Here is a 17,779-nt window from a genome sequence, read left to right as displayed (position 1 = left end):
TGTCCGTCAACACATACAGTATGTTTAGCGATGAAGACACAGACACCTCAAAACAGAGGAGGGGGAGGATTTTAAGAGAGCACCCATTAGGAGGAAAGAGACTGTTGGAGGAGGAGACTTACAAGCACACAGCCACCAGGCAGACGGCCGGGTTGGGGTTCCACGCCACGCTCTTCACAGCTCCGCCCACCTCCAGAGTCTTCATGCAGCGCCCTGTGTTGACCTCCCAGAAGCGCACCGTGAAATCGTCTGAGCCTGGAGGGAGAGAGAGGGTCAAAGGTCAGACTACAGGGTTAACATGGGGCCCTTAACAGCACTGTGTGTGTGTGATTGTGTGAGGGAATGTGTGTGTGAGGGAATGTGTATGCGAGCGTGCGTAAGTGCGTGTGCCTGTGTGCATGTGCTCATACATGCATCACAGTCACACTTACGCCAGTCAGTAAGATGGTCAGCTCAGCCCCAGCAGCAGCAGGTGTGGTCTCCGGACACCGCGCGTCATTGAGTTACCACAGCGTGAAAGTCTTAAAGGGGCTCATAAATAAACTGGGAAAGCTCTGAGCTAGCAGGCAGACTAACTGACTGTGCTGCTGCTCCAGTTTCAACTGTTCTGCCTTATTATTATTCGACCATGCTGGTCATTTATGAACATCTTGACCATGTTTTGTTATAATCTCCACCCGGCACAGCCAGAAGAGGACTGGCCACCCCACATAGCCTGGTTCCTCTCTAGGTTTCTTCCTAGGTTTTGGCCTTTCTAGGGAGTTTTTCCTAGCCACCGTGCTTCTACACCTGCATTGCTTGCTGTTTGGGGTTTTAGGCTGGGTTTCTGTACAGCACTTTGAGATATCAGCTGATGTACGAAGGGCTATATAAATAAATTTGATTTGATTTGACTAACCTCAATGAGAGGGGAGCAGAAACTAAATGGTGGTAGGACGGAGGAGAGTAGAGGAGGAGTGTAGAGGAGGAGGAGAGTAGAGGAGGAGGAGAGTAGAGGAGGAGGAGAGTAGAGGAGGAGGAGAGTAGAGGAGGAGGAGAGTAGAACAGAGGAGGGGAGTAGAGGAGGAGGAGAGTAGAACAGAGGAGGAGAGTAGAGGAGGAGGAGAGTAGAGGAGGAGAGTAGAGGATGAGTAGAGTAGAGTAGAGGAGAGGAGGAGAGTAGAGGAGGAGAGTAGAGGAGGAGGAGAGTAGAGGAGGAGGAGAGTAGAGGAGGAGAGTAGAACAGAGGAGGAGAGTAGAGGATGAGTAGAGTAGAGTAGAGGAGGAGGAGAGTAGAGGAGGAGAGTAGAGTAGAGGAGTAGAGGAGGAGGATAGTAGAGGAGGAGGAGAAGAGAGGAAGAGAGGGAGTAGAGGAGGAGGGGAGTAGAGGAGGAGGGGAGTAGAGGAAGAGAGGGAGTAGAGGAAGAGGGGAGTAGAGGAGGAGGGGAGTAGAGGAAGAGAGGGAGTAGAGGAAGAGAGGGAGTAGAGGAAGAGAGGGAGTAGAGGAAGAGAGGGAGTAGAGGAAGAGAGGGAGTAGAGGAAGAGAGGGAGTAGAGGAAGAGAGGGAGTAGAGGAAGAGAGGGAGTAGAGGAAGAGAGGGAGTAGAGGAAGAGGGGAGTAGAGGAAGAGGGGAGTAGAGGAAGAGGGGAGTAGAGGAAGAGGGGAGTAGAGGAAGAGGGGAGTAGAGGAGGAGGAGAGTAGAGGAGGAGGGGAGTAGAGGAAGAGGGGAGTAGAGGAAGAGGGGAGTAGAGGAAGAGGGGAGTAGAGGAAGAGGGGAGTAGAGGAAGAGGGGAGTAGAGGAGGAGGGGAGTAGAGGAGGAGGGGAGTAGAGGAAGAGGGGAGTAGAGGAAGAGGGGAGTAGAGGAAGAGGGGAGTAGAGGAAGAGAGGGAGTAGAGGAAGAGAGGGAGTAGAGGAAGAGAGGGAGTAGAGGAAGAGAGGGAGTAGAGGAGGAGGGGAGTAGAGGAGGAGGGAAGTAGAGCAGGAGGGAAGTAGAGCAGGAGGGAAGTAGAGCAGGAGGGGAGTAGAGCAGGAGGGGAGTAGAGCAGGAGGAGGGGAGTGGAGGAGGAGGGGAGTAGAGGAGGGGAGTAGAGGAGGAGGGGAGTAGAGGAGGAGGGAAGTAGAGCAGGAGGGAAGTAGAGCAGGAGGGAAGTAGAGCAGGAGGGAAGTAGAGCAGGAGGGAAGTAGAGCAGGAGGGAAGTAGAGGAGGAGGAGGGGAGTGGAGGAGGAGGGAAGTAGAGGAGGAGGAGGAGGGGAGTGGAGGAGGAGGGGAGTAGAGGAGGAGGAGGGGAGTGGAGGAGGAGAGTAGAGGAGGGGAGTAGAGGAGGAAGGGAGTAGAGCAGGAGGGAAGTAGAGCAGGAGGGAAGTGGAGCAGGAGGGAAGTGGAGCAGGAGGAGGGGAGTAGAGGAGGAGGGTAGTAGAGGAGGTGGGGAGTAGAGGAGGAGGGGAGTAGAGGAGGAGGGAAGTAGAGGAGGAGGGAAGTAGAGGAGGGAAGTAGAGGAGGAAGGGAGTAGAGGAGGAGGGAAGTAGAGCAGGAGGGAAGTAGAGGAGGAGGGAAGTAGAGCAGGAGGGGAGTAGAGCAGGAGGGAAGTAGAGGAGGAGGGGAGTAGAGCAGGAGGGAAGTAGAGGAGGGGAGTAGAGGAGGATGGGAGTAGAGCAGGAGGGAAGTAGAGGAGAGGAGTAGAGGAGGGGAGTATAGGAGGAAAGTAGAGGAGGGGAGTAGAGGAGGAGGGGAGTAGAGGAGGAGGAGAGTAGAGGAGGAGGAGGGGAGTAGAGGGGAGTGGAGGAGGAGAGTATAGGAGGGAAGTAGAGGAGGATGAGGGTAGTAGAGGAGGGGAGTAGAGGAGGAGGAGGGGAGTAGAGGAGGAGAGTATAGGAGGGAAGTAGAGGAGGGGGGGAGTAGAGGAGGGGAGTAGAGGAGGGAAGTAGAGGAGGGGAGTAGAGGAGGGGAGTAGAGGAGGAGAAGGGGAGTAGAGGGGAGTGGAGGAAGAGGAGGAGAGTATAGGAAAGGAGTAGAGGAGAAGGGAAGTAGAGGAGGAGGGAAGTAGAGGAGGAGAGTAGAGAAGGAGGGAAGTAGAGGAGGAGAGTAGAGGAGGAGGGAAGTAGAGGAGGAGGAGGGGAGTAGAGGAGGAGGAGAGTAGAGGAGGAGGAGGGGAGTAGAGGAGGAGAGTATAGGAGGGGAGTAGAGGAGGAGGGTCGAGGAGGAGGGTAGAGGAGGATGAGGAGAGTAGAGTAGAGGAGAAGGGTAGAGTAGAGGAGGAGGGGAGTAGAGGAGGGGAGTAGAGGAGGGAAGTAGAGGAGGGAAGTAGAGGAGGAGGAGGGGAGGAGGAGGGGAGTAGAGGAGGGGAGTAGAGGAGGGGAGTAGAGTAGAGGAGGAGGGAAGTAGAGGAGGAGGAGGGGAGTAGAGGAGGGGAGTAGAGGAGGGGAGTAGAGGAGGAGGAGAGTAGAGAAGGAGGAGAAGGGTAGAGTAGAGGAGAAGGGTAGAGTAGAGGAGAAGGGTAGAGTAGAGGAGAAGGGTAGAGTAGAGGAGGAGGGAGAGTAGAGGAGGAGAGTAGAGCAGGAGGGAAGTAGAGGAGGAGGGAAGTAGAGGAGGAGGGAAGTAGAGGAGGAGGGAAGTAGAGGAGGGAAGTAAAGGAGGAGGAGGGGAGTAGGAGAGTAGAGGAGGAGGGGAGTAGAGGAGTGGGAGAGTAGAGGAGGAGGGGAGTAGAGGAGGAGGAGGAGGAAGAGAGTAGAGGAGGAGGAGGGGAGTAGAGGAGGAGGAGGGGAGTAGAGGAGGGGAGTAGAGGAGGAGGAGAGTAGAGGAGGAGGGAGAGTAGCGGAGGAGAGTAGAGCAGGAGGGAAGTAGAGGAGGGGAGTAGAGGAGGAGGGAAGTAGAGGAGGAGGGAAATAGAGGAGGAGGGAAGTAGAGGAGGAGGGAAGTAAAGGAGGAAGAGGGGAGTAGGAGAGTAGAGGAGGAGGGGAGTAGAGGAGTAGGAGGAAGAGAGTAGAGGAGGAGGAGGGGAGTAGAGGAGGGGGAGGAGGAGAGTAGAGGAGAGGAGGGAAGTAGAGGAGGGAAGTAGAGGAGGGGAGTAGAGCAGGAGGGAAGTAGAGCAGGAGGGAAGTAGAGCAGGAGGGAAGTAGAGCAGGAGGGAAGTAGAGCAGGAGGGGAGTAGAGCAGGAGGGGAGTAGAGCAGGAGGGGAGTAGAGCAGGAGGGGAGTAGAGCAGGAGGGAAGTAGAGGAGGAGGAGAGTAGAGGAGGAGGAGGGGGTAGAGGAGGGGAGTAGAGTAGATGAGGAGGGAAGTAGAGCAGGAGGGAAGTAGAGCAGGAGGGAAGTAGAGCAGGAGGGGAGTAGAGCAGGAGGGGAGTAGAGCAGGAGGGAAGTAGAGGAGGAGGAGAGTAGAGGAGGAGGAGGGGGTAGAGGAGGGGAGTAGAGGAGGAGAGTAGATGAGGAGGGAAGTAGAGGAGGAGGAGGGGGTAGAGGAGGGGAGTAGAGGAGGAGGAGAGTAGATGAGGAGGGAAGTAGAGGAGGAGGGGAGTAGAGGAGGGGAGTGGAGGAGGGGAGTAGAGGAGGAGGAGAGTAGAGGAGGAGGAGAGTAGAGGAGGGGAGTAGAGGGGGGAGAGTAGAGGAGGGGGAGAGTAGAGGAGGGGGAGAGTAGAGGAGGGGGAGAGTAGAGGAGGGGGAGAGTAGAGGAGGGGGAGAGTAGAGGGGGAGAGTAGAGGGGGAGAGTAGAGCAGGAGGGAAGTAGAGGAGGGGAGTAGAGGAGGAGGGAAGTAGAGGAGGAGGGAAATAGAGGAGTAGGAGGAAGAGAGTAGAGGAGGAGGAGGGGAGTAGAGGAGGGGGAGGAGGAGAGTAGAGGAGAGGAGGGAAGTAGAGGAGGGGAGTAGAGGAGGGGAGTAGAGCAGGAGGGAGGTAGAGCAGGAGGGAAGTAGAGCAGGAGGGAAGTAGAGCAGGAGGGGAGTAGAGCAGGAGGGGAGTAGAGCAGGAGGGAAGTAGAGGAGGAGGAGAGTAGAGGAGGAGGAGGGGGTAGAGGAGGGGAGTAGAGTAGATGAGGAGGGAAGTAGAGCAGGAGGGAAGTAGAGCAGGAGGGAAGTAGAGCAGGAGGGGAGTAGAGCAGGAGGGGAGTAGAGCAGGAGGGAAGTAGAGGAGGAGGAGAGTAGAGGAGGAGGAGGGGGTAGAGGAGGGGAGTAGAGGAGGAGAGTAGATGAGGAGGGAAGTAGAGGAGGAGGAGGGGGTAGAGGAGGGGAGTAGAGGAGGAGGAGAGTAGATGAGGAGGGAAGTAGAGGAGGAGGGGAGTAGAGGAGGGGAGTGGAGGAGGGGAGTAGAGGAGGAGGAGAGTAGAGGAGGAGGAGAGTAGAGGAGGGGAGTAGAGGGGGGGAGAGTAGAGGAGGGGGAGAGTAGAGGAGGGGGAGAGTAGAGGAGGGGGAGAGTAGAGGAGGGGGAGAGTAGAGGAGGGGGAGAGTAGAGGGGGAGAGTAGAGGAGGGGAGTAGAGGAGGGGAGTAAAGGAGGAGGGAAGTAGAGGAGGGGAGTAGAGGAGGGGAGTGGGTCTGGTTGGTGTCACTACTAGACAGGGTTAGTTGATGGGGAGGCTGTGTTGATGAATAATATTGTGATATACAGTAACAGTGGGAAAGAGCAGATAAAACCTAAAGGTAATGTAGCTTATCTTTATCTCTTAAAAAATAGAATATACACCTCTTCACTACATTATCAATACCATGCGTTAAAAGTTATCTGTGTGAGTGTGTATAATACACATCATAAGTAGCCAGACATGACGGGTCGGGACAGATTTCCTGGCCAGCCTACTGCTCATCAGCTGAGTGAAAACAGACGCTCTCTCTGCCTCTCCAACTGTCGGTCACAATGTGAGCATCCCCAAATGGCACCCTATTCCCTATATAGTGAACTAGTTTGGACCAGAGTCCATAGGGCCTCGTGGGACACAGCCAATGACACATCACGGGCCTCTCTGCACACACTAACTCACTAATGCTTTCTGGGAGTGCATGCAGTATCACAGACTACTGCCAAAGGATCATTTGCATTTGACAGGCTTCTTCTCTGCCACTATACCTCTACGGGCTCTGTCTACACGTGCCTCCGTCTACACGTGCCTCCGTCTACACGTGCCTCCGTCTACACGTGCCTCCGTCTACACGTGCCTCCGTCTACACGTGCCTCCGTCTACACGTGCCTCCGTCTACATGTGCCTCCGTCTACACGTGCCTCCGTCTACATGTTATGGACATGGAGAGGTTGTATTTCTAGTAACCTCCTGTATTGGTCTGATTTTGCAGTGTGGTTTGCCATCACAACTCTATTAGGAGCCATGGCTCAGTGAGATTTCTCAACCTTTCTTTTGGACAATACTTTGGCATGAAAGAACTTTAGCGTCCGTGTCTCTTCCCTTTCCTGTTGAGGTTGGTTTGAGAAAGAAACATTCAGGTCCTAATCAGAACCCCAGGAGCCAATCGCTCCTTACTGCTGGCACACAATACGGACACCTGGGAACTCAGACTCTACGCAAACCAACCACCTTTGATAACACCACCACCGACGCTCAACCGCTCCAACGTCAGAGTGAAATAGTTTTATTTTAACTTCTATACCGGAATACGCTCCATAAATGCAAGGAAAACACGGAGGGAAAAACAGATCCTGGACAGAGGGTGAAATGTAATAACTCAAAAACCATAATCCATTTGAAGTACTGAGCTCTCTGGCAGAAACAGATATAGAACTTGAGGGGCAGGCCCGACCCGACCGGGAGGTTGTATCCAGGGCTGCTGGTGGTTTAGAGACAGAGAGAAAGAGTGAGAGTCACATTGAGAGTGAGAGAACCCCGTCCGTCAGGCAGCACAGGCGTTGGAAAGGAATCACTAGTGTATGAGGAGAGGTCTAGAGCCGTGAAACCGCTAAGAAGTCACAACTATGCTGTTCCTTTTCTACTGAGGGACTTCTTTCATTCATTCATTCATTCATTCAACCTCAATGGTTTACTCTGAAACACACCCAGGAGTGTGCTTACTCGCCTACTTGAGAATACGACAAGCAGAATATTTTTATGACAATCTGACATAAATACAAGGCTGTGTCACTGGACAGGATGAGAACATTTAGCAAATGTAGAGAATAAAACTAAAACGGATGCGTGGTTTGTAACCTCAGAGCACAGTTCAAGGCTCAGTTGTCGAGGGCAAACCACAATGTAAGTCAACAGATGGGAGCAGCGCTATTGGTCAGCACGATCAACTGAGGCTCCAGGGGGAGGTACTTTAATGGACTGGGGACTTTCTAGGACACCTTGGATTGAAAGCCCAGGTCGTAACAGCATTACACTCCTCTCCTCTTTCTAGGACACGTTGGTTTGAAAGCCCAGGTCGTAACAGCATTACACTCCTCTCCTCTTTCTAGGACACCTTGGTTTGAAAGCCCAGGTCATAACAGCATTACACTCCTCTCCTCTTTCTAGGACACCTTGGTTTGAAAGCCCAGGTCGTAACAGCATTACACTCCTCTCCTCTTTCTAGGACACGTTGGTTTGAAAGCCCAGGTCGTAACAGCATTACACTCCTCTCCTCTTTCTAGGACACGTTGGTTTGAAAGCCCAGGTCGTAACAGCATTACACTCCTCTCCTCTTTCTAGGACACCTTGGTTTGAAAGCCCAGGTCGTAACAGCATTACACTCCTCTCCTCTTTCTAGGACACCTTGGTTTGAAAGCCCAGGTCGTAACAGCATTACACTCCTCTCCTCTTTCTAGGACACCTTGGTTTGAAAGCCCAGGTCATAACAGCATTACACTCCTCTCCTCTTTCTAGGACACCTTGGATTGAAAGCCCAGGTCGTAACAGCATTACACTCCTCTCCTCTTTCTAGGACACCTTGGTTTGAAAGCCCAGGTCGTAACAGCATTACACTCCTCTCCTCTTTCTAGGACATCTTGGATTGAAAGCCCAGGTCGTAACAGCATTACACTCCTCTCCTCGTTCTAGGACACCTTGGTTTGAAAGCCCAGGTCGTAACAGCATTACACTCCTCTCCTCTTTCTAGGACACCTTGGTTTGAAAGCCCAGGTCGTAACAGCATTACACTCCTCTCCTCTTTCTAGGACACCTTGGTTTGAAAGCCCAGGTCGTAACAGCATTACACTCCTCTCCTCTTTCTAGGACACCTTGGTTTGAAAGCCCAGGTCGTAACAGCATTACACTCCTCTCCTCTTTCTAGGACACCTTGGTTTGAAAGCCCAGGTCGTAACAGCATTACACTCCTCTCCTCTTTCTAGGACACCTTGGTTTGAAAGCCCAGGTCGTAACAGCATTACACTCCTCTCCTCTTTCTAGGACACCTTGGTTTGAAAGCCCAGGTCGTAACAGCATTACACTCCTCTCCTCTTTCTAGGACACCTTGGTTTGAAAGCCCAGGTCATAACAGCATTACACTCCTCTCCTCTTTCTAGGACACCTTGGTTTGAAAGCCCAGGTCATAACAGCATTACACTCCTCTCCTCTTTCTAGGACACCTTGGTTTGAAAGCCCAGGTCGTAACAGCATTACACTCCTCTCCTGTTTCTAGCGCCAAACAAAAACAGACCTGCGATTCAATATCCAAATGATGATTGCAGGTTTTGGCCTAAGTATGAACCCTGTAATGGCAGTAGTAGAAGTGGAACACAACACAATGGTGACCATCTGTGTGAGCACCAAATGACACAGCCAACCAGCTGTCACAAAAACATCCCTCAGTTAATGGTAGGTAGCCTCTTGGTAGTGTTGTTGCTCTCTGGTTTACAGGGCTGTGTTCTTCCTGTTGTGGAACGAGCGAGACAAAGAAAGAAAGAGAAAAATAAATAAGAGAGCGCGAGAACGAGAGAGAGCGAACGAGATAGAGAGAATGAGAGAGAGAGAGAGAGAGCGAGAACGAGAGAGCGAGAGGGAGCAAGAGAGAGAACGAGAAAGAGCGAGAGCGAGAGCGAGCGAGAGCGAGCGAGAACGAGCGAGAGCGAGCGAGAACGAGCGAGAACGAGCGAGAACGAGCGAGAACGAGAGAGAGCGAGCGAGAACGAGCGAGCGAGAACGAGAGAGAGCGAGAACGAGAAAGAGAGAGCGAGAACGAGAGAGCGAGAACGAGAGAGCGAGAACGAGAGAGCGAGAACGAGAGAGCGAGAACGAGAGAGCGAGATAGAGAGAATGAGAGAGAGAACGAGAGAGAGAACGAGAAAGAGAGAAAGAGAGAGAACGAGAAAGAGAGAGCGAGAACGAGATAGAGAGCGAGCGATCGCTAGAGAGAGCGAGCGATCGCTAGAGAGAGCGCTAGAGAGAGAGAGAGAGAGAAAGCAAAAACTAGAGAACAGCTAGTGGAGTTCACCTGTCTGTGATGTCCCAAGTCTGACCCAGTGGGCAACATCTATAAGATCCCTGTTCTGTACTTCCATAAAAAGAATTCCAATCCTGGCCGGCGTGTGGAGCAAAGAATTCCGTCCTTCCCAGTCCTCCCCACCAGGGAAGGGTTAAAGGTTCAGCCCTAGTCAGATTTCAGAGGGAACGCTGCCTGTCAGGGAGGCTGGAGCTGGAGGAGCTGCCACTGCACCACGCAAACTATTGTGGCCACATCATTAGTAGGGAATGTGGAGCCGGGAACACCAGAACCCAAGTTTGTTTACTGCTGGGAGTGTGGGTGTGAATATACCGTACACAGAGTCAAGCCCCAGGGCAACCCAGGATGCTCAGTACAATGTACTGCTTGTGTCCCAAATTGCACCCTATTCCCTACGTAGTGCACTACTTTTGACCAGAGCCCTATGGGTGCCATTGGGTGCCACAAAATGAAAAATAAGCAGCACTATCAAGGCTATGAAACTAATTCCAGTCCTGAGAGAATGCTCTGAGTAGGGTCGGTCATCATCATGTTTTACAGGTTTGGCCGTGCCCAGACAGACAGTCCTCTATCTAGAGACAGGGCGGGTCAAAGTCATTATTAAAAGTCACCACACACTGATATGGAATGAATTATCTGTGAACCCTAACACAATAGGAAAGCAAAGTGAGGGTGGTAGGGGGCGGCGGCTGCAATTCCTAGGAGGTTGTCAACTGCCATTTTTACTGTGGGAAAGAGGGCTTTACGACTGGTTGAATATATTTTACTGCAAGATAAAAGAGTGGCACTGACTGTAGTGATTTTGCATATGGGCCTTAATGAAATCCTTAGTTATGGACAACTTAATAGATATTGACACTAAATCGCTGCCTCGCAGCCTCGCTCACTCATTCCCTCCTTCCTTCCTTCTTCTCCTCTATCTTTCTGTGACTCGCCCACGTCACCTCCTTCCCTTTCCAAGGGCCTGTTACAGCTGTGAACGGAAAATGAATCAAATCAGGTGTAACGGCCAACATTTTGGAATTCTATCAGAAGGCTATTGACCCGCCTTTCGGTGTTTAAATGAAACTACACATCATACAGTATGAATAACAGGACAGTATGTCTCCATGGCTTGGGGAAGAGGATTCACATATTCTGTCGTCGAAGAGTAAGGCCAGGGAACAAAGACTACTTAAAAAAGTTATTGATTGTTATTAAAAGTTATCAAAATTGACGTGACCATTTTACGTGATATATTTTTTGGCGCACAAATGATAAATCCCCTGTGCTCTTTTCATAGTGTACAGTATCTAGAATACTAGAAATAATTCAACCTATTCAGACTACGATAGGCCTTAGTCCTGGTACGGAATAAAGACTTTCCCAGACATACAGTAATACCGCATGCCTGTGGAAAGACACAGCCACCTTAGTTTTATATGAGCAAGGCCTTTACTTCATATCTGACAGTGTGCCCCAGGCCCAGACCATATTAAACTGATGGAAACTATACAACACTGAGTGAGCAATCCACAGACGCTCCTTCCTTAACCTCACCTCCATCTTATTCAATTCACTTCCATGTATATCAAGTTACCGCTTTCAATGGTACATCATTTTCCTGGTAAGAATCTTCAGTCAATGCGATGTGCATAATTACATTGCTTCGGTTTTGCCTGCTACCCTTCATCACAGAAATCCAAACCACAAGGGATGATTTTCTACATAGCACCAACATTAACAACCTAAGTAAAGTCGTAGCCTATTGTTCTCTGCCTGACTGTGGCTGTAGAGAAAAGACAGGCAGCCAGAAGCTATAAAAGACACAAAGACAATTTGCGTCTTGGATGGATGAAGGGAAAGGAGACACACTAGGAGATCTGTGATTGATTTATCATCCTAGACGTGTTCCAGTAAGTATGGCCGCCGAGCTGCAGAGCCTAAATGCATCTGTGCTCATCTCCTGGTCTGTAAACCCTGGATTCTTTCCAGCCTCTCTGATCCAGACAGGCCCAGTACGGGTCACCTGTCTTACGCTACACATCTCAGCACTGCCTGGAGAACAATGACATCATTGCTCAAGTTTTGGGGGATGATGTAAGCAGTCAGTTAGCTACTGACTCAGAAAGAGCAAGACAGTTAGCTACTGACTCAAACAGGCAAAATGAAGAAAAGGTGTGCCAGGGAGACAGTTAGCAACAGACTCAAACAGGCAAAATGAAGAAAAGGTGTGCCAGGGAGACAGTTAGCAACAGACTCAAACAGGCAAAATGAAGAAAAGGTGTGCCAGGGAGACAGTTAGCTACTGACTCAAACAGGCAAAATGAAGAAAAGGTGTGCCAGGGAGACAGTTAGCTACTGACTCAAACAGGCAAAATGAAGAAAAGGTGTGCCAGGGAGAGTTAGCTACTGACTCAAACAGGCAAAATGAAGAAAAGGTGTGCCAGGGAGAGTTAGCTACTGACTCAAACAGGCAAAATGAAGAAAAGGTGTGCCAGGGAGACAGTTAGCAACAGACTCAAACAGGCAAAATGAAGAAAAGGTGTGCCAGGGAGACAGTTAGCTACTGACTCAAACAGGCAAAATGAAGAAAAGGTGTGCCAGGGAGACAGTTAGCTACTGACTCAAACAGGCAAAATGAAGAAAAGGTGTGCCAGGGAGAGTTAGCTACTGACTCAAACAGGCAAAATGAAGAAAAGGTGTGCCAGGGAGACAGTTAGCAACAGACTCAAACAGGCAAAATGAAGAAAAGGTGTGCCAGGGAGACAGTTAGCTACTGACTCAAACAGGCAAAATGAAGAAAAGGTGTGCCAGGGAGACAGTTAGCTACTGACTCAAACAGGCAAAATGAAGAAAAGGTGTGCCAGGGAGAGTTAGCTACTGACTCAAACAGGCAAAATGAAGAAAAGGTGTGCCAGGGAGACAGTTAGCTACTGACTGAGAAAATTGCCAACTGAAGAGCAAGCCAAACAGAGTCAGAGACGTTACTACATCACATTGATGAATAGTGAGTTAACACATACCTGAGACCAGCCACTGGCCGGTGGGAGACGCACTGATGCAGCGCACCAAACTGGTGTGGCCACGGTACACCTTTTGAGAGGACACATCATTAAGGTCATGATTGGTGCCCACCATGAGGTACATTTCCAATCAAATATCACACACAGAAATTCAGATTCAGTGGCTGACCTACCAGAGACATAGTGGTGGGGAAGGGCTGCAGGTCCTTGGGTTTGGGCAGCTTGGGGATCAGATCTTCTGGATTCACATTCACCTGTGGAGACGAATTGAGATGAATAGAGTTGAGTCACGAGTGGAGAATCCCCTAATTGATCTGACAATATAGAGGTCCTTCTAAATGAGCCACATAGCTTCACTTATGAGTATCTTCAAAACAAATATTTACAGAATGCACACCAACAAAGTCCCTCTATTAGAAAAATGATTCCGACAACTGGTTAACTATGAACTATTTAGCTAGACATTCAGACGGGGTCTCTAGTCTCACCCTCATCTTGCGCTGGCGGGGACACAGGTAAAGGTCAAGGCAGCGTTCGAAGCGCTCGTGGATGAAACGGGAGAAGGCGGGCACGGCCCTCAGACAGGAGTGTTTCTGGGGGAGGAACGGGAGCTTCCTGTCTTCTGCATCCTGCTGCTCCCACACCAGTCTCTGACAGGGGGAGGAAGAACCAATGGTTAGCCTAACTGTATACTGATGACTGGTCTGTGTACTGGTTAATGATTGGTCTGTATACTAATGACTGGTCTGTGTACTGGTTAATGATTGGTCTGTATACTAATGACTGGCTGATAAATTATGAATGATTGGTCTTTCTACTGTAGCTAATGAGGGATTAACAAAATGTTTCAGTTGATCTATGCTACTATGCCTACAGTATATAGTGCAAGCCCATTTACTATAGACAAAGTTATGGTATTTCAAGAGTGGCACTTATGTATGATGTACACTACCATTCAAAAGTTTGGGGTCACTTAGAAATGTCCTTGTTTTTGAAAGAAAAGCTCATTCTGTCCATTAAAATAACATAAAATTGATCAGAAACACAATGTAGACTTTGTTAATGTTGTAAATGACTATAATAGTGGGAAACGGCTGATTTTTAATGGAATATCTACATAGGCATTCAGAGGCCCATTATCAGCAACCATCACTCCTGTGTTCCAATGGCACGTTGTGTTAGCTAATCCAAGTTTGACATTTTAAAAGGCTAATTGATCATTAGAAAACTCTTTTACAATTATGTTAGCACATCTGAAAACTATTGTCCTGATTAAAGAAACAATAAAACTGGCCTTCTTTAGTTGAGTATCTGTGAGTTTGATTACAGGCTCAAAATGGCCAGAAACAAATATTTCTTCTGAAACTCATCAATCTTTTCTTGTTCTGAGAAATGAAGGCTATTCCATGCGAGAAATTGCCAAGAAACTGAAGATCTCGTACAATGCTGTGTACTACTCCCTTCACAGAACAGCGCAAACTGGCTCTAACCAGAATAGAAAGAGGAGTGGGAGGCCCCGGTGCACATCTGAGCAAGAGGACAAGTACATTAGAATGTCTAGTTTGAGAAACAGACGCCTCACAAGTCCTTCTTTTGCCCATCTTAATCTTTTATTTTTATTGGCCAGTTTGAGATATGGCTTTTTCTTTGCAACTCTGCCTAGAAGGCCAGCATCCCGGAGTGGCCTCTTCACTGTTCACGTTGAGACTGGTGTTTTGAGGGTACTATTTCATGAAGCTGCCAGTTGCGGACTTGTGAGGAGTCTGTTTCTCAAACTAGACACCAATTATTTTAATGGACAAAACATTTTTGCTTTTCTTTCAAAAACAAGGACATTTCTAAGTGACCCCAAACTTTTGAAAGGTAGTGTATATCAGAGTCATACAGCAAGTAACTGCATGTGTTTCACAATCAGTTAAAATCAATTGATCATGTCATTTCAGATACGTCAGGGTAGCCTCACGATACATCTCAATATTGGCCACCAATATTGGATATTTGAGTGATCTAATAAAAGTGAACTCTACCTGAAAATACCTGAGTGGTTTAGGTTCATTTCCCATGCTTTGTGGGCTCTGCCTGTCAAGCAGCAGAAGGGTACATTTGCCGACGTACTGTTTGCTGATAATGTTTACTTTACAAGCTACCGGTAGAAACTTTGTACAGTTGGCTAAACATAGTGATAAGTACACCTAATGTACTTGATCTACAACCAACGTAGGCATACCTAGCGTTATTAGCTAACATTATCCCATTTCAACATTGTTTTTAACAGTATTTAATCATGATTGCCACTGACAGACATGATAGGATACATTGACTGATGGACCACTTCAAATTGGCTAACTAGCTAATAACAGATCATATCATGGCTAGCTGATATGCTAACTTTCAGGGGATAAACTAGATGGCTTGATTTGCTTGCCATCTATAGTGGTGACAACAGTAGTCCGACAGACAACTTTACCAGGACGAGTACTTGCCGTTGTCAAGCTCTTTCCAAAAGCCTAATCTCTGATGAAGCAAGCTAAATGACACTATCTAGCTACATGTTAATAGCAAGCTAATTCCAAAGGGACAGGCTACCCTAAAGTATCTGAAAATACATGATCAATTGATGTTTACTGATCATGAAAAGCATGCAGTTGCTTGCTGTATAACTCTGATAGAGCTAAATGTGGAATAATATGAAATGTGTAGTTATGACTGATTTTCAAGAAGTGATGATATTAAAACCAAATAGTTGTGATATCTATTGACCCCTCCCTTGAAAAGGGCAGATATTTGTTAATTCGAACACTCTGCACCGTATTGTGCCGTTTTATTGATCACGACTACCATACTATTACAAACACTATGAACATCATGTTATTCACATGAATTAAGCATTTACCTCTTCCTCTGTGAGCAGGTACTCAGGCGGAGGGTTGTAGGACTCCTCGTGTCCGGGCAGCCTCATCTTGGGGGCGGGGACGTGCATCTTGTGGCGCCCCAGTATGGCGTTGGGGTCCTCCTTGGCCCACAGGTCATAGTACTGAGGGGTGGTCTCTTTGGGTTTACGGGGCTTGATCCAACCCATCTTTATGGCATGGACCAGCTTCGAAACCTGGGAGAGAGAGAGGACAACAGTAGTGGTGAAACGTAAGTGTGTGTGTGTGTGTGTGTGTGTGTGTTTGCGTAAACACGTCTAAAACGAACGTACAAAAATTCAATCACACAGTTTTAAAATGGGGGAGAATGTGCTCTGCTTCGTAAAATATAAAAGACTAACTTGATTAATGAGTGGAATAAAATCAAACCGACATTAATAGAAAGTATTGCTGGGCTAATAAAGCTACGGTTTCTATCTTTTTATTGTTGAGGGTTTGGGAGGGGTGGGTCTCTAAGCCTCCAATTTCAGAACCCCCATTATAACACAATTTCACCTCCACTTCCACTATGCAGGGATCATTACATTGTAACACGTGTGAGCAGTTTGGATTCAAACTGGTGGTAACGCCTGCTATATATTTATTGTAAATATATATTAGCAGCATAAAACATGAAGCTTTTGAGTAAGCAGAGAGAAACAGAGAGAACGAGAGGAAAATAGAGAGTTTGAGAGGTAGACAGAGATGGTGTGTAAGAAAGAAAGATACCTACCTTCTCCTTCTCTATGAGTGAGGGGATGAAGCTGCGTTTGTCCTGGGGCCTGTTGGTCACCGGATGGATCATGACCTCGTTGGTGAAGAAGTCCACGGACGGCTAAAAGATAAACACAGCATTTATCAGCGAGAAAAATAGATTGTTTATTGGTAGCGTACACAGTCGGCAGATGTTATCGCAGGTGCAGCAAAACACTTATGTTATTTAGCGCCAACAGTGCAGTAATACCTAGCAATACAAAACAAGACACACAATAATAAATAAAAAAATTACAAATATATATCAGAATGAGCTAAATACATTTGGGACACAGCCTGAAGTAAACAAAGTCAGCTAGGATTGAAGACAGACCCTTCTGAAACAAACGTCTGGGAAGCCCTAGATTAATAGACAGCCCAATTACTGTGGACTGGAATCATTGGACCACCAAAATCCAAGGCAGGTAGCTGATGACGACATCAGAGTTAGCCTGGTATTTTCTTATTTTACAGTCCTGGTGTTAAAAGTTTAAAAACACTTGTTTTTGCCCCTGACAAATGAGTTTATATGCCTCTGTAATAACTCTGGCATTAACAAGACTCCATGATAGCCATGACGCCATCTAGATTCTAGACACTACAGCAGTGGCTTCTCAATTCAACACTATTCATTTAAAACCTCTCCCGCAAACCCTGTTAACTGTAACACAGGAGAACTCGCTCCTCTCCAGACGTGGGTTCAACTACTATATGAAATCTGGCAAATACTTTGAGCGTTTGCTCCAGTCTGCCTGCAGTGCCAGTTGGCCGGGTTTGCAATTGTTGGACATTTCTACTGGTTCCATTGCAACATGCAACTCAATCAAATCACAGCTAAAGAATCTGAAATGATTTCCGATTGTATTTGAACCCAGGTCTGCTTTCGGCTGACTTGCTCTAAGTGACGAGGAGTGGAGTGCAGACGAGGTTTGGGTTATGTGGAGAACATAAGTGGATGGGCTAATGAACTGAGGTCTAGTTTGCTCTAATGGCTGCTATGCTTTAGCCATTATCTGCTCAGTCATTTAACAAAACAGAGCTGCCAGCCGTCAACACAGTCAAACCTGGGTCGTACTCACTAGGCACAAAAAATCTAAATAAAAATGGACTGAAACAGAGGAGTAGCAGAGTTGGTCCAATAAGAAACACTTGTTTTTCTTATTTTGTTGCAAAGCGTGTTGCTACGTTTGGCCCTAATGAATAGGACCCCGATACAGGCAGTGAGAGAGCAGTCATAAAGGTCTTTACCTCGTACTCGTTGAAGTTGACGTCGCCAAATTGACCCTTCTGGAGGCGGTGCACCAGGTCCACCTGCTCGTCTGTCAGACGAATGTCTGAGGCTGTCGTCTTGTCATGAACCGTACGCCTGGTGGAGGGGAGATGGAGGGAGAGAGACCAGATGTCAAAACAGGTTCACAGATACTCTTCTCCCAGAACAAAAGCACAGAGAAAGAAGAGGGAGCGTGCGTTAGAGAGAGGGTGTTCAAGAGAGAGAGAGAGAGAGAGAGAGAGAGAGAGAGGTAATCTGCTCCTTGTCATCTCACCAGTAGTCTGGGTTCTCCATCTTGTCCAGGAACTCATCCAGCTCGTCTTTGTTCCTGATGGGCTTAAAGATCTTCTTCCCGTCCAGGTTATAGCCGATGTGAGGGTAGTCCTGGTACCACTCCATGGGAACGTTGCCCACCGTGTTACGAATGTCCTGGGAGAGAAAGGAGAGAGGAAGAGAAAGACATGTTCAATAACGTTGTTTAACAACACTTGAGGACAAGGTGTTTGTCT

General features: G+C 48.4%; 1 protein-coding gene across 1 annotated transcript in view; it reads right to left on the bottom strand.

Annotated features, from left to right (window-relative positions):
- Positions 1-19: 19 nt before the first annotated feature.
- The window catches only part of LOC139398799 (ribosome biogenesis protein bop1-like), a 37,859-nt gene continuing 20,099 nt past the window's right edge, over positions 20-17,779 (bottom strand). Inside the window, exons 2-9 of the mRNA XM_071144579.1 lie at positions 17,545-17,699; positions 17,249-17,366; positions 15,981-16,082; positions 15,232-15,444; positions 12,827-12,988; positions 12,512-12,592; positions 12,339-12,408; positions 20-255 (exon numbers count right to left, since the gene is read on the bottom strand). Of these exons, the coding sequence (XP_071000680.1) occupies positions 119-255; positions 12,339-12,408; positions 12,512-12,592; positions 12,827-12,988; positions 15,232-15,444; positions 15,981-16,082; positions 17,249-17,366; positions 17,545-17,669 (1,008 nt within the window). The 5' untranslated portion in view covers positions 17,670-17,699 and the 3' untranslated portion in view covers positions 20-118. The remainder of the gene's footprint in view (positions 256-12,338; positions 12,409-12,511; positions 12,593-12,826; positions 12,989-15,231; positions 15,445-15,980; positions 16,083-17,248; positions 17,367-17,544; positions 17,700-17,779) is intronic.

This window comes from Oncorhynchus clarkii, unplaced genomic scaffold, assembly GCF_045791955.1.
Source record: "Oncorhynchus clarkii lewisi isolate Uvic-CL-2024 unplaced genomic scaffold, UVic_Ocla_1.0 unplaced_contig_9522_pilon_pilon, whole genome shotgun sequence".
Classification (NCBI taxonomy): domain Eukaryota; kingdom Metazoa; phylum Chordata; class Actinopteri; order Salmoniformes; family Salmonidae; genus Oncorhynchus; species Oncorhynchus clarkii.
Note: the sequence above shows the minus strand (reverse complement) of the source record. Positions and strands in the feature narration are given on the sequence as shown.